Source organism: Epinephelus lanceolatus, chromosome 13 (assembly GCF_041903045.1).
Source record: "Epinephelus lanceolatus isolate andai-2023 chromosome 13, ASM4190304v1, whole genome shotgun sequence".
Taxonomy (NCBI): Eukaryota; Metazoa; Chordata; class Actinopteri; order Perciformes; family Serranidae; genus Epinephelus; species Epinephelus lanceolatus.
The window spans coordinates 8,009,591-8,025,739 of record NC_135746.1 but is presented as its reverse complement, the minus strand read 5'-3'; the positions used below and the strand labels follow the sequence as shown (position 1 = coordinate 8,025,739).

The 16,149-nt window shown below is 43.5% G+C and overlaps 1 protein-coding gene across 1 annotated transcript in view; it reads right to left on the bottom strand.

The window, feature by feature from the left end:
• Nucleotides 1-2,203: 2,203 nt before the first annotated feature.
• The window catches only part of tshr (thyroid stimulating hormone receptor), a 32,302-nt gene continuing 18,356 nt past the window's right edge, over nucleotides 2,204-16,149 (bottom strand). Inside the window, exons 6-10 of the mRNA XM_033648067.2 lie at nucleotides 13,929-14,006; nucleotides 13,257-13,325; nucleotides 11,225-11,302; nucleotides 4,889-5,077; nucleotides 2,204-4,442 (exon numbers count right to left, since the gene is read on the bottom strand). Of these exons, the coding sequence (XP_033503958.2) occupies nucleotides 2,990-4,442; nucleotides 4,889-5,077; nucleotides 11,225-11,302; nucleotides 13,257-13,325; nucleotides 13,929-14,006 (1,867 nt within the window). The 3' untranslated portion in view covers nucleotides 2,204-2,989. The remainder of the gene's footprint in view (nucleotides 4,443-4,888; nucleotides 5,078-11,224; nucleotides 11,303-13,256; nucleotides 13,326-13,928; nucleotides 14,007-16,149) is intronic.

Here is a 16,149-nt window from a genome sequence, read left to right as displayed (position 1 = left end):
CATGACTTCAAACCCGCTTTTTATTGCATCAAATAACTGATTAAAACCAAACTTATCAGAAAAACAAACTCTCTCACATTAAGCAGCGTGATAAGAACGAGCTAAACTGACAGAAAACATCTTTGGGAAAAATTTATTTGACGTGTACTTTGTGTTTGTAGTTTGGCTTATGTCCCATCTGTCCCTGTCTGTTTCTTTGTGATTGTTTTGCCCCGTTTGTAGTTATTTTGTGTCCCTTCGCAGCTCATTTGAATTTTTTTGTGGTCATTTTGAGTCTCTTCCTGGTTGGTACTTGTTGATTTGAGTGACATTTTGCAAGTGTAGGCCAGGGGGCCCAGGACACTTTGGGCCCCTGGGCCTACCTGGTAGGCCCGCTCAGTAATCCCTCCATGGATCGACTGTATGTTACGGTGAAATGTTTGGTGACAGTAGAAAATATAAAACTCCTGTTCTAAATTTTATGGTTGATTGTAGAGACAATGTCAGAACAACAGGGGGACAAACGTTTTCACTGACTTCAACTCTGTGGTTCACTCTAGTAGTCATTCAAGAGTTTTCTGTGAGAGAGAGAAACTTGACTCTTCAAGAGGAGCGTCCATGCCTACTGGCCCATGGAATAACGTAAGGAATGACGTCATAAATGCAGGGATTTTATGTTCCCAGGAACAAGAGCTGGACGGATACTTGAGGACTCTGACCTCTTCCGAGTGGCCGAGGCTGTTCTAAATCTCCTGATAGAAACCTCAGTTTCTCTGTCCAGTCCGTCTTATGATTCTTTTCCCACTGTGTTTGAGTTTAGCAACATAATCTGGTGTTAGCGAGGTGCATCGTCGGGTCCTGCCCTGCTTATTTGAGGAACGGCTCGGCGATGGGTTTATTTGAAATACCGGGAGAGGAATGATCAGGCAGGCCTGAGAACCAGCTACAGGAAGAATGTCAAAATAAATCTGGTCCAAGTTTCGATGAGTTCGTTCGGCTCTTTCTGTCTGTTGGTTTCTCTGATATTTTGTGTGATGATCCTGATGGCTTTGAGAAAACACTTGACAATATCATGAATCCTAAGTGTAGGTGTAGTTTTAGAGGGCAGGTATGTGACCACCCCAAGTCTCTTCATGTTCACCCATGCAAATGTGCAGTGATTTTGATTTTTATCAGACTTGACATGCGCACACTCCGCACAGTGACGGCTAACATTAACTGGCAGTGGAAGGGAGGAGGCCCCTCACAAACGCAGCCAGGCACATCATGCTCCAGCTCTGTGCGCTTAGCATTTGAAGGGTCCACACTGGATTGTTGTTAATGGGTGATTGGAGGAGATGGACACAAAGCTGTGGAAAACGTTCAGCTGAAAATGATGTCCTGTTAGTCTGTTAGGAATTTACAGAGTGAGTCAAGTCTGGAACACAGCGAGCAGATGCCACTCTTAATATTTTCAACTTTGAAACTAGAAATCCTTCCAGGTTTGAGGTTTCAGCCATTTCAAACTCAAACTGATGCTTTGAGAACGCATAAGAGTGATATAGAGTTGGTAATGTTGTGCTGTATATTTTCCATACTGAAACAAACTGTCCAGCAGTCTGATCAAATATCTTCACTTCGCAAGCAAAATTTAAAAAAAAAAAGGTCTGAAATGATCCCTCTTTCCTGGAAGTCCTCCCTGTTCATCTCTATATTTCCTTGAAAAAATGTCACCCAGCAGATGAAATGCTAACCAGATGTTAAGCTGCCATTGGCAGAGAGTGTCCTTTAACTCATAATGGCTCAATATCGCACCAGTTAACAGCGGTGCAGTGCGCACGTGTCTCAGCTGTATTTGCTTTAAGCTCTCCCAGCGAAGGCAGAGCTATCTCTGCTGATTGTATAAGTCACTCGTTTCCGTAAGAGGATGAAAAAATATCACGATCATGCTAGAACAACAACCATGACATTCCAGAGGAGAGACAAGGCTCTAACAGTATATATTTGTGATTATCATACCTGTGTGTAATTTGTAGAAAATTGCTAATAATCAAAATATGTCTCGTGTTTACTTTTGTAATTGGATCACATGCTCTCAGGAGATGAGGACAGACCTCTGCAAACTGTTTTGCTGGATCAGTATGAAAAAAGTGAAAGAATATTTAGTTACATTAAAGAACTCACAAAAACACAAATATTTTATGAATTTAAGAAAGTGATACATCAATTAGGTGCAGGTATAAGACACAAAAGTACATTTTCTGAGTCCATTTGCACTGTAAAAACTCTGCTCTCCAACATCACAATCAAATAGTATACTATACCTGTCCATATTTACTTTTCAGTTTCAGGTTAACAGACAAAAAATGCCAACAATGTGTCCGGTTTTCATCCATAAATCACCAAACAATATTGTGTATTTACATTATATACAGAGGTATTGATAAGACAATAACAAATGCAGTGTTTTTACATTTTCATAAAGTAGATAAAGTTTCCACAGTGAACGGCACTGAGCCAGCAGGCTGTCCTTTAACTAAAAAACTAAGTATGAATAGAGCGCTTCAGAAAGGTCGTCTTATCACAGGAAAATTTTAAAAGAAAATCTGTTATTTTTCCTTGTGTATTAATGCCAGACTGTGCAGAGATCATTTGAATTAAACTCTAACCTAAATTTAACATATGTAGATTTTTTTCATAGTTACGTATCTGTGTTTGAGTTTTTAATCTTTACTATTTTCCCTTAGAAAAATCTCTGTTCTTTTCTCTGTCCCTCCAAATACAAAGGACTCTAAGTGAGATGAAGTCGGGCTCATATTTCAGTGACACTTGATATTCTCCAACAACTGGAACCATAAAATCATCACAGCCGAATTGTGAAAACAGCTGAACTTGGCCTGAAAACTGAAGCAGATACAGAATCCTGGAGCTTTCTGTTAAATATCCAAACAGATCTGTCCACAAACACTTCAAGGCCTCTCCTCTCCCACCTGAACCTGTCTTGCTTTACTACCTCAAGCTGGTGTTTGGCTCATGTGTTCAGGCTCTGGCTCTCCTCAGGGTTTGTCTTCTGGCAGACTGCCTGGGGGTAGGTATGTCCGGAGCACTTCTTCAGGTGGATGGGCACCTCGTCCTGACCTCTGCTTCCACCTTTTCTAAACTTATCCTTGTCTCTACGGACCTGAGATGTCCCGCTGCTGCCCTTTGACGAGACTGTCTGGCCTCTGAACAGCTGTGCTCGCTGCTGACAAAGGCCCACCTTACTGAGGAGGATAAATATGTCCCCCCTGAAGGCCTTAGTGAAGATGGCGTAGAGGAACGGGTTGGCACAGGAATTGAGTGGGTAGAAGAGCACCAATAAAATCTTGGAGTTGGAGACGGTGATGAGAGGCTGGTCCAACACGGCTGACATGGCGTAGAAGGAGATCGGCGCCATACACAGGAAGTCAGTAAAAATGAGGACAGCCATGCGCTTGGCAATGTTGGTATCCTTGGATCCAGAGCGGTAATGAGGGTTGTGCACTGCGCAGTAGATTTTGAAGTAGCAAGCACAGATAACAAGAAAGGCCAAGATGTTGAGCACCAGCACTGACAAGATGTAGACCTGAGCCACTGTGGACGTGGTGTCCATTGGAAGGCAGATGCTGACCTTCTGGTAACTGCTCACCCCAACCAGTGGGAGCAGAGCGAGGAGAAGGCAGAAGATCCAGCCACCGAGCATCACGGCTGCGGCATGGTGCAGACGAAGTTTACGATCCAGCCGCATAGCAAAAGTGATGGCGTACCACCTCTCCAGAGTGATCACCGTCAAGGTGTAGACAGACAGCTCACTCGCAAAGACTGTAAAAAACCCTGCCAGTCCACAGCCAGGGCCTGTCTGCCAGTCTATGGCGTGGTTGAAGTACTCAGCTCGTGTGTGGAGGTCTACAGAAGCAATGAGCAGCAGATAAATCCCCATGCACAGATCTGCAAAGGCCAGGTGACACATTAGGAAGCGGGAGACGGAGAGCTTGTAGTGGCTGGTGAGCAGCACCAGGAGCACCACCACGTTTCCCAGAACAGCCAGCAGACTCACAAACCACACAGACACTCGCAGGAAGCCAAAACCCATTATGTCCTCACAGGGATTGAACTCATCGGGCACTGGTGCACACGCCACCTCCTCTCCCTCCTCACACACCACATAATCGTATCGGCTCTCAAAGTCTTGGCTGGTGTCCTCCTGGGGGTTCTTGAGGGTCTCTCCGAAACCCACATCCTCATCTGGCTGGCCCCAGAAGTAGGCATGGTAGTGGAGGCTGCCATGAAAGTCACCTCTCCTCCAGTCTTGGTGGGACTCTCTGTGGCTTCCATCATTTGGCTCCTGGTCTGGGATTGTTTCCATCACGCTGTCGCCTTGGAGGGAAGGCATACCGAGGGGCCCCACAGAGCGCTTGTGATGCTGGTCGGAGAAAGTCAGGTTACAGATGATGTACTCCCAGAAACTGAAAAACAACACACGTGAATACAGAATGAGTCCATAAAGTAATACTGTAGTGCTATACTAGAAATTAAAAATACACAGACCTGGCTCACTCACACCAAGTGTCAAATCACATCATTTAAACCGTATATCCAGTTGAAGAAAAGTGATTCCTGTTTTTAGAGTCATTATTAGTCCGGCTCAACCTTCTTCCTACAATAACAGCAATGAATGACACTAATTATGGCAGCACTGTAAGAAGTTATAGGTAAACACGTCAGAGAGTTGATTCAATCCCTGCCAAGATCCACACCGTGCAAGTGCAGCTGCCCTGCTCACGAAAAACACAAGAGCATTCTATTGGACGCTGTTTGTCTTTCAAACACTATGGACACACTTCCCGTGATGCCTCCACTTGGCTTTTCCGACTCTCATAAGTACAACATGAGAAATTGACAGAAAGCTTACACTCGTTTCTTTTTGAGGTTTTTGAAGCCGCAGCAGTGACTGGGGTAGGTGAGGTTGGCGATGGTGAGGTGCTTGAAGGTCTTGATGGGCGGCAGTTTCTTGAGGGCCCAGGCATCGCGTGCCTTCAGCTCCCGTAGAGAATCCATACCTGTGGTCGGCAAGGAGGTGATCCTGGTTTGGGACACGTCTCTTAAAAGCAGAAAGGGAATGAAAGAATTTAAGAAGACACACTAGATGCATGTGTGGTGGTGAAAGTAAATTGGAGGGTGATGAAAGTAAAGTGCCCGAAACTGGTAAGTGCCCGAATTACCTCCAATACATTGGACCAATGTCCCAGCACCATTTGGGACTCTTAAGGTATTTTTGTGATTTCACAAATAAATGCTAAAAGCATATTAACATCTGAAGAAGGCTACTGCCAACTCCTATTAAAGCTGAAAATACATCGGAGCCACTGTGGCGCGTCAAATACCGCCCCTAGCCCACACTGGACGTGTTGTACTGCAGCTCGTCAATAGACATCCATGCAAAGTTACTACCAGTGTTATTACTTTGTAACGCATTACACACAGAGCGACAGTAACGTAACTACTTTTATTGGGTAAAAAGTAGTGTAACGCGTTACTTCTGAAAATATGGTAAAGGAACGTAGTTACTTTGTCAGTTGGGCACAACGTTACTTTTCCCGGGGACAGATTTGACGGTGACACTGCCTGTCTGCCTCAGCTGCGCACTAGACAGGAAGTGTGACAGTTGCCATGTCAACAGTACAGACAGGAGCGCCAAAATCAAGAATCGTATGAGGAATATGGAAGATACACACGCCTCCTCGGATTATTTTAATGGTTTGTCAACCGAAGACAGGTTAGCTTATTGTAATAAGCTAACAATTAGCAACGGAGTGAGGTTTCCGACCCAACGAAATGGCCTAAGCTACCGTGGCCGCACATTTTTTTTATATCTTGTGGAGAAACCCGGCATTTATACGCATGAAAAACTCAAGGCATATAAATCCCTTGATGTGTATAATTTTGTACTTTGCGGTCATGTCCATGATATTGAATACCGGGATTTATCTGATGGTTTTTGTGCTCTACGGACCGAAGTACTGCCGAGCCAGCGACAAGGACACAAAACAGTAACGTTAACTAATGTACAAGACCTGGGCGATTCTGAACAAGTCGACCAACTATATACTGACAGCGAACTGCACTTGTATGGCTGGGTAAGTGTTGTTTAATGTAACGTTAACCTCGCTAGTCAGACCTCAGACATGGGCAACATACAACCCCGGAACCTCAAACGAAATCAAAACGACCCCCAAAACATCAATAAAATGCAGCATTGTGTTAACAGAAAACAGCTGCCTACCTTCCTGGCGCTGTGTGAACGGCAGCCTGTTGCAGCAGCTCCTATTTTGTGTATTTTAAATTGCTGCTGTGACATTGAAATTTCCCCCGAGGGGTTAATAAAGTACCTACCATACCATACCAGAAGAGAAAATGAATTAATTTATTCGTGCAGGTCTGTAGCTTACTGCAAAGTATGAGTCTGTTACACAAACACAGTCTCACAGTTACACACGTAATAACAGAACAGAACAAATTCATGTAGCCTAGTTAACACAAATTAACTCTCACTCTTTAATCTTTATTTTTTCACCAAAGTGGTAATTACCAGTGGGAAACTCGGATTTTTTCACATTTAGGAAATGAGATGGGGTTCTACCCAAAGTCAAGCACCATAACAGTAATGTAAAAGTAACGAGTAACGTAAAAAGTTACTTTTCACAGAGGGTAACTAAGTAAAGTAAGGGATTACTTTTTTTTAAGAAGTAACAAGTAACGAGCAAACACTACTTTTTAAAAGTAACTTCCCCAACACTGGTTACTACTACTTTTACTGAAAGATCTGTACTTCCTCCAATTTTGCATTAGCTCAAAATCATCATCAATCAATCAACAATATCTCTTTGACCAATGTCTTTATGTTGACGGGATTGTGGGTTTAGCTTGGGATATTTCTCGACCTCAACAACAAGTCTCTCCTCATCCATTCTTCATCACGCACAAGACACAGCAACAGCTACAGAGTTCTTTGTTGAGGAGAGGAGTCAAGCTGCCATGGGAGCAGAGAAAAGAGCTGCTACAAGAGCTGGTGCGTACAAGCAGAGAGCAAGCAGAGGGGGGAAATGCATTTAATTCCAATGGTGGTAAGTGGTGTGAAGTGCCACAGGGCGGCACGTCCAGGAGCGCCAATGTGCATCTACCAGCATCCATCATGTACCAGCATTCTAATGTGTACCAGCACTTTAACTCAACGTGAAGGCATAGCAAATTGCACAGCTCAGATGAGCAAATATCTTTTTGCACATTGGTCCCTATCTGGTTACCAGTATGTTTTTTTTGTTTTTAGATGCTGAATGTTTTTACTGTCTTTTATGTATTTTTGTTTGTATGTTTCGTGCTGTTTAAAGCAGCAGTACCCTGTCTCCAATCCAAATTTCTCCCAAGGGAGACAAATAAATGGACTTTGACTTTGACTTTGATCTAGCCGCCACCGGTGGGGGGTTGTACATTGAAAATAACAAGTGAGTATTTTTTGACATGCAGCATTCGCCACCAGTGTGTTTTAGCATGAACACTATTCAAAGGCAGCATTGTGATCAGATGAAGTCTGCACCAGGGGTGGGTGGCTAGGCCAAGAGGTGGCTGTGGGTCAGGAAGGTAGTACATCCACTAATCGGACGATCAGAAGTTCAATCCCCTGCTCCTCCAACACCCATGTCAAAGAATCGTTGGACAAGATACTGAACCCCAAGTTGCTCCCCATTGCTGTGCCATCAGTGTGTGAATGTTTAACTGAGTAGCAGGTGGCACCTTGTATGGTAGGGTGGACAGAAGTCAAATGTTAGATACCTTTAACTTTAAATGTTTGTGTGATCGACTGATGTACGGAGTGCTGAGGTCATAAATGGGACTAAGCTACGTTCCTGATAACATGCAATTTTCTGCATACCTCCCCACCTTTTAAGAATGCTCTTACTGGAACAAATAATACTGGATACTATACTTTCTTCTGGCTAACTAAGAGAGCCAGCCAGTACCTTTCAAGGCTCTGGAACAAACTTGCTATCAGCGAATCTACAGAGGAACCAGACATGATGAGAGATCTCATAGATGGATTAAACAACACCCTCCATCTGTTTCCTAGAGTGAGCTCCTCACTCCTTCATCATCTTTAAACTATTACATGTGGTATTTCTCTCTCTCGGCTGTCATGCAAAAGCCAGCTCAACCTCATCGGGACAAAGACATGCAGGGGATTGACTCTCACCAACATCTCGTGTGATTGCACTATCAGGACATTCCTCTGCTCAGCACCGGACGCAACCCCCTTTGAAGGGCCAAGCAGAGGGCAAGTTCTCTTTTGCTTTCTTTAGTTTCCTAACCCATTAAACCTCCAACTCATCATATCTGCTCATTAATTTGATTAAATAGAAGAAACTCGAGCCAAACCATTTCATATTTGCTAAGAGCTTAGTTGTTCTTTTTTAGTCCCATTTGCTCTCCCCACTTCTCTGCCCTCTGCTCCTTTTTCCTCTCGTGGGGCACATTGTGTAAGGCTGTAAAAAAATATCTGAACAGACTCTGAGTGTCAGTCTGACTTTGTCATTCCCAGATGTTTAGCTCATGACCTCATGGAGGTGACCTCACTCAGGACATGTTACTCAGTGGAACAGAGAAAGAAGACCTGCACACGAACCCCATTTACCTCACCGGACACTTAATGTCTATAGATCAGAGCCGTGGCAGCAACAAGATAGCCGTGGTAAAAGGTTTTGGCGATTAAACACCTTTAAAACTGAGACTCAGCTTTTAAAACCATGAGAGTGGCAAAAACGATGACAGTATCAGAGAAACGACGGAAGTCTCTCCCTCCCACACTCGCACACAATGTATCTCAGGTTTCCTGGTCAAAGACGCAGCTGTGGAGCAATGATGTCTACTCTTTGATGATATGCTATCCTTTTCACAGACATGTCTCATCCTGTCTGCACATTATGAACCAGGAAACTGTTAAAATCTAACTTGACATGGTGTGAATAATTAAATTACCAAACTAAGTCTATTATTTATTGATATATACGCTTTCTAAATGGTTTGTCATGTATGAATTTAAAATATATAATTAAAACAGTCATTCACTTTCTTGCTGAGAATTAGATGATCAATATCACTTTCATGTCTGTAGGATAGACATGACGCTGTAGCAAGGAGATGGTTAGCATATAGCACTTTTCCATACACGCGCTGGCTTGGCTTGACTCTGTTTGATTTGACACGCTGGTCCAGTGCAGCAGGACTGGCATCTCCATACAACATCAGATTCATCTTTAACTGACAGTGGGGTTGTGCTTGTAAACCAAAGGAATAGTTTTCTGCCCAGCCCACTGGTGCTATTGTGGTCAACAATATTTTTCTCTCAGCACTGCAGGAACATAAACTGGGTGCCTGTCTAATCTCAGAAGACCATCTTATCTCTTGTTGCACCAGCCTGCACGGTCTTCTCACTCCAAACAGCAAGGACAGCTTGTGTTTTATCATAGACCAAGCACTTGCCGTTATTTTTGTCTTTGGTCTTTTTGAGGCACGGTGACACTGATGAAGTATTTGCTGTTTAGCTGTGGAGGCTGTTTTATACATGTTGATTAAACCTCACTGAATGTTGACGCTGAGTAATGATGACGAAGCCCATTTGATGTGACTGCAGCCTGCTTGAAGGCAGTTGGGGACACTTTAGCCCGACTCTGGGAATGGTCCATTTCTTGGATTGGCAATGGAAAAGCCCCATTAGCTCATCATAATCACTTCAGTGTGAGACCATGTAACAGGAGCCACTGTAGCCAAAGGGTTAATAACGCTATCACAGTAAAACGTATAGTCTAGCAGGAGAAATAGGTTTCTGTGCCCCCACATGGCTTTTTTTTTTTTTTTTGTAACCTGGTTTTGGCAAGGACCTTTGGCCAAGGTCAACTTATGGCCCCCTGGTGGCCACCTTGAATTGATGTCCAAGCTAATGGCGAAAAACATAGACTTTTATAACACATCTTAGGCCCAAACTGACTCAGTAATGCGAGATCTACCTATTTATGACTATATTTTCACAATATTAACCACATTTTCCTGTGTTTTTGTGTCTAAGAGACATCTACAGAAAGTTGGTCCAGTATTGAGCATAAGGTCTGCTGCCAGCCGCCGCAAAACAGGCTGCAGTGTAACTACTCGGCGCATTTGGCTACATCTATGTACATTAACTAAAAGTGTTTGTTTTTGTCACTGACAGGCTCAGATTGTTATCAAAGTCTGATAACATTATAGAAATGATCCCTACAGAGATAGACCTTTTCGTTAAATAGTAAGATCCTTTTTGTTTAACCAGAAACAGCCCTGAAATTGCTATTGTTAAACCCACCAGACTCCATTTAAATAAATACTAATTTAAGTGTGTATAAAGTTTTTTTGTTTGTTTGTTTGTTTTTACACCTAATGGGGTGAATAATGGGGTGAGCTGGTGATTGTTGGAACAGTGGAAAGATGAAGCAAGATGGCTTTTATGTCGTTTCTGTTGACTTTGAATGAAGTGTGTTTTATGTTGATAAAATTACCGTTTATTTAAATGGAGTCTGGTGTATTGGGCAATGGCAATTTTGGGGCTGTTTCAGGTTGAACAAAAAGAAACTTAATCATCAACAAAAAGGTCTATCTCTGTAGGGATCCTTTCCATAGTGTTGTAAGAGACCTACATTAACAATCTGAGTCTGTCAGTGTCAAAAACAAACACATTTAGTGGATGTAAACAGACAATGTGAACAGAGTGGTAACACAGCAGCATGTTTGGTGGCGGCCGGCTGCAGCACTTTTTCTCAATACTGGGCCAATTTTAAAAACTGTTTTTCCCATTAGTCACTTAGACACAAAAGCATGGGAAATAGGGTCCAGGTTAAACAAATAAAGAAGTTACCCTTCAAGCTAACATTACCTATCCTTACCTACTGGTCATACCAGACCAAGTAAGGCTGTTGCAGTAAAAAGTATATTAAACTAAGCGGCAACTTTTAATTTGTTAAGAATACATGTTTTTTCTTCTTTCGAAAGTTACACAGTCTTGCTTAAAAGTAGGCTGCAGGTTGCTACAACTACAACTAAACACAAGTGCAAAAGACGAGGCCTTGTCTAAGTCTGTATAGAAAGGTTAAATCAAAGAACTACATCTCTTACTGTATGTGAGGTAAGAATTGAGTGTAACTGATGATGAGTTGATAAGAGTACTCACAGAAGCATGGGGCCGCTGACGGTGCCCGCAAAAGCCCTTTCATCCACCTTGGTGAGATACTTGTTCCTGTGCAGGTCTCTGAACAGGAAAGCACAAATTTAAGTTTATTAGGAGAAAAGTTATCCTTCACGTTTCAATCAGACTGACAGAGGCGAGGCATGGCATAATATTTCCCCGAGCCTCATCACATTTGCACATTTCTCTGTTTATTTTCTCTCAATTCAGAAGTGAAACATGACAGGAAAAGCTCTCACTCACACTGTTGATTCAAATTAGACAGTATAAGACGTGATGGCGTTCTCCTTAAACACACTGCACCCTCACTACACGTCTCCCTGAATCCCTTAAATCTAATAAGGATAATAGACCTGTGAGGGGTGTGTTTGTCTTGGTCGGGCTGTGCTGGGATCAGTTCTCCCCTCAGAGCAGATCAGCCGCCAACACAAACACCCACGAGCAAAGACTCACTAGTCGCGGACCACTGGCTTAATTAGGCTCTTAGAAGGACCTGGATGTGTGTAGGTGTTGTAAAAGAGGAACGGGGCATTATATTAATATCATTAATACCTCATTTCCTGAATATTCAGGACTCTGGATCAGCAGGTGACAAGAAGAAGAAAGAAAACATGTTGCAGCAAAAGAGGAAAAGGAAGTGATGCTTACCTGTTCTGACGTAATTTATCCAACCGATGTTATTGAATATGTAAGTGTGAAATTGATTTCATCAAGTCAGACACAGATCCAGAGTCCAGCGTCACTCAGTGTATGGGAGAAGGGACTCTTAATGCAGACTTCCTGATACCCACTTTTGGAAACATATTTTCCCATGAGAACTCCAGCATGCTAATCAAGAGCTGGGATCAGGCCCTTTATGAGTACATATGAGACGGCCTGCAGAGACCCAGCTGTGATCCTGCTGCTTTTGTAGTGCAATTTGGGGTTAGGAAATACTCATGCCAGATGTCAGAATATGGTTTAATCCAGCCAAAATACTGAGCAACAACATTTTTGAGCAATGTTAGACCTTTAAATGGACTGATTCTGGTATTCTGGTATAGACCCTTTAACTGTTAGTAAACAGTATGATGTTTTTGGTGGGTGGGGCTTAGCTGGAGGCAAAACTATTCACCACAGACATTAGCTAGCACTAGCTAGCTAGTTCTGTTGGCTTGTTTCAGACAATGGAGGAAGATGATGCGAGTTGAGCGTACAGAAATACTCCTTCTGAGTGTCGGAGGGCACTCTGACACAAACTGGGCCGTTCATAAATTCATAGCGCTGTCTGAAAGTACCGTTGGGTTATCTGGACACTCTGTCTGTGGAGACGGAGCAGCAGAGCGCCGAGCAGAGTGAATGTGTTATTAACTTAACCGTTGGTTCATTCACAACACACTGGGTTGGTTCATATATAACGCTCCATTTCTTCCACCAACAGGGCTCTCATTTTAGTGTAGAGCGTCAGACTGAATTTACCAACGCACCATGTCAGGTCACTCACTCTCCGGGACCGCCAGTGTTACTAGAATAAGTAAACACTGACCAACGGGACCAGACTGGCCGACCCGTATGCTCTCACTCAGTGGATGGATGATGTCACAGGAAGCCAATCTTACAAGTGAAAGCCAAGTCCAGCTTTTTCCGTGTCACATTTCACTTTGCTTGTTTGGAATTTTTCGGTGCTGCGTTAGTGATTTTCCTGACTTTCTCTTGGACTGCTTATAGTCTGGTACCTGGTATTTTGTAAAATGAAGGTCATGCGGACATTTTTTTTTTTTAACTGAGGGGGAAATATTATTTTCAGAAATATTTGTATACATGTACAGGTCCTGCAACAAAATAAAAACCCCTCCCCTCACCATTCCTTTTCCAAGTGACTATAGGAGAACCTACGGTGACCTTCTGGTGCATTCGTGCCACCAAATCCAAGCTGCCAGTTCCACATAAAAATGTTAAAGGTTCTCTCTAAAGCCAGTGTTTGGTTTGTCACGCACACATTGCTCCTTTTAATAATGGGTTCATATGAAATACCTACACTTGATCGAGCTTGGTCCCATTGAAGGCGTGATGTTGTATTTCCCTGAAGCCGTTTCCATACAGCATCCTGGAACATCAAGAAAACAGCACTGATTAGAATTTGCCTCTTTAGGTTTAATAACCAATCTACTGAATGAAAATATGAAAATATGTTCCATGTGTTGATGCCTCATCCCTTTCTGAGCAGCAGTGACAGCGGTAAGTAGGACCTACTTATTTCACATTCTATGGTGAGGTTTCATCTGCAATCTTGAGGTTTTTAGCCCGACGTTCTCTGTAACATGCTGTTTTGTGGATTAAAATTGCAATCCCTCATCCCTCGCCCCCAAACCTCACCGCACACATGTGATTGCCTGCTGTGTACGATTGTCTGTGTACTCGTTTTTGCTATCTTTGGGAGTTCAGAGCGAGGACATGTTTTTAAAGTGAGGTAACTTTGGCCAATCCACATGTCTTCTGGTGGCTATTTTAGGGTTTGGACTGGACTGAGGGATAAAAAAACACCCACTGAGTATTAACTGCTGTGTCTATCTAGTTCACATTTCTCTTGTGCGTTTTGTAAAACAGTGTGTGAGACAAAAATACATGCATGTAGGTGTAAGCCGTTGTTTTCTGTGCATTTACACACATGCATATATCATGCATGTGGTCGCTCCTGCAGATATCTTACACTGTCAGCACGTTGCTGGTGATGCCGTGGAATGAGTTGGCTGGTATCTCAGTGATGTAGGGATGATCAACAATTTCCCTGCAAAGGAAGACACCAAACACAGAGGAAATGAAGTGGTGCTGTGAATAAATACCCCTCACTGGAAAGTGGCACAGGGAGGAATGAAGTTGATGAGTGTTTTCTCAAGTATTATGTCTCCGAAGGAAAATTGTATTAGAGTTGAGACGGTGATGACACAGAGATGTGAAGACGAGAGTGTAGCTGCAGATTTCATGCAGACAGGCAGAAGGTTATAGATGGAAAGACAGATGCTTGACACACACACATAGAAAGTACAAACTCTGCTAATGGAACATTTTGTATACCAATAACACACAGTCACATGTATAAAGGGAAACGGTGTTGTTAGCATTCTTAGCATTTCTCAAAATTGAGACCACATTTCCCATAATCCCTACAATGTTGTGCCCCAAAGACAAACTGTTGTTTCTTGCTTCTCTTCCTTACATTCAATACAAGAGAGGATAAACATGTGCGAGGCGATTTCATTCTTTATTTCTTGTGTCACTGTAAAAATTCTGAAGAATGTGGGAAAGTCCATCTGTCATTAAACAGTAGAGCTGTACCACATGTTGAACATTTGAAGCTTCTGTAGAGGTTTTGTCAAATGAAGCTTTGAATATGTGACTATATGTTATCCTCCTGAGCCCCGAGCTTAGGGGTCTGTAGGATCTCCATCCATTTTCATCCGCTTATCCAAGGCCGGGTCATGGGGCAGCAGGTCGAGCAAAACACCCCAGACGTCCCTCTCCCCAGCAACGCCTTCCAGCTCCTCCTGGAGGACCCCAAGGTGTTCCCAGGCCAGATGAGATATATAATCCCTCTAGTGTGTTCTGGGTCTGCCCCAGGGCCTCCTACCAGTGGGACGTGCCCAAAACACCTCCTGCAGGAGACGCCCAGGAGGATCCTGATCAGATGCTGAACCACCTCAACTGGCCCCTTTCGACGTGGAGGAGACGCGGCTCTACTCCAAGCTCCCTCCAGATGTCTGAGCTCCTCACCCTATAGGCCCGTTTCTACTGAGGAAGTTCCTGGTATTATTTGGGGGGCAGGAACTTTACAGGAACGTCTTCTTGCTCGGCCCTCTCAACCGCCGTGTCTCCACTGTGCAGCGGAGTAGAAGGAAGGTTCCTGTAAAGTTACCGGGCTCTGGATGTGACGTAATCGTTGCGCGACCATTTTAACCGGGGTGATGTGGCAAAGAAACAAACAAAGAAGAACAACAACAAAGAAGAAGAAGCAGAAGTAAGAATAAGAAAGCAGACATAAGAAAGACGATTATCAACATGGAAGGAGCTGAGGTGGTTGCTGGGTTTCTGGCGTGTCTCTTCGTTTACATGGCGTTAGAAGCTATGAACGAGCTAACCCTCGTCTGCTGAGTTTTAAAAATGCCGGCTATTTTGTTGCTTTCTGTTGACGTCACATCCCGCCTTGAGTATATCCAATCAGCACCAAGTAAACCCCAAGCCCCAGCCAGGAGTTTTTCGGGGCTGTTCTGAGTACCTACTCCGAGGCAGGGACTTGTTCAGCCCCTGTAAAAGTTCTGGAACTCTGTCCTTCGGGGGTGGTTCCTGCGGTGGAGACACACACCAACAGCCCCGGCCCCATAAAATTACCCCGAAATTCCTGCGGTGGAAATGAGCCTTATCTCTAAGGCTGAGCCCAGACGCCCTTCAGAGGAAACTCATTTCGGTCGCTTATATCCGCGCTCTAATTCTTTCAGTCACTACCCAGAGCTCATAGGTGAGGGTTGGGACATAGATGATCGAAAGCTTCGCCTTCTGGCTCAGCTCCCTCTTCACCACGATGGTCCATCACAGCACCTGGGTCACTGCAGAAGCCGCACCAAACCACCGAACCATCTCATGCTTTGTTCTACCCTCACTCATGAACAAAACATCGAGATACTTGAACTCAGTAACTCTCCCCCAACCCGGCTCAGTAGGATCTGATAAGTTAAAAAACTAAGCATTATGAACAGAATTATGTCTGCATATGGGGACATCAGGTTTATTTTTAATAGCCCCAACTGTGTAATAAAGTATGGAACTGATTATTTCAATGCCTAAACATTGTTATGCAAAAACTAAACCATAATTTGGTCATTTTATAACTGTGTGAATTTTCCTTGCTCCATACTCAAAGCTAGGAATGTCCTTTT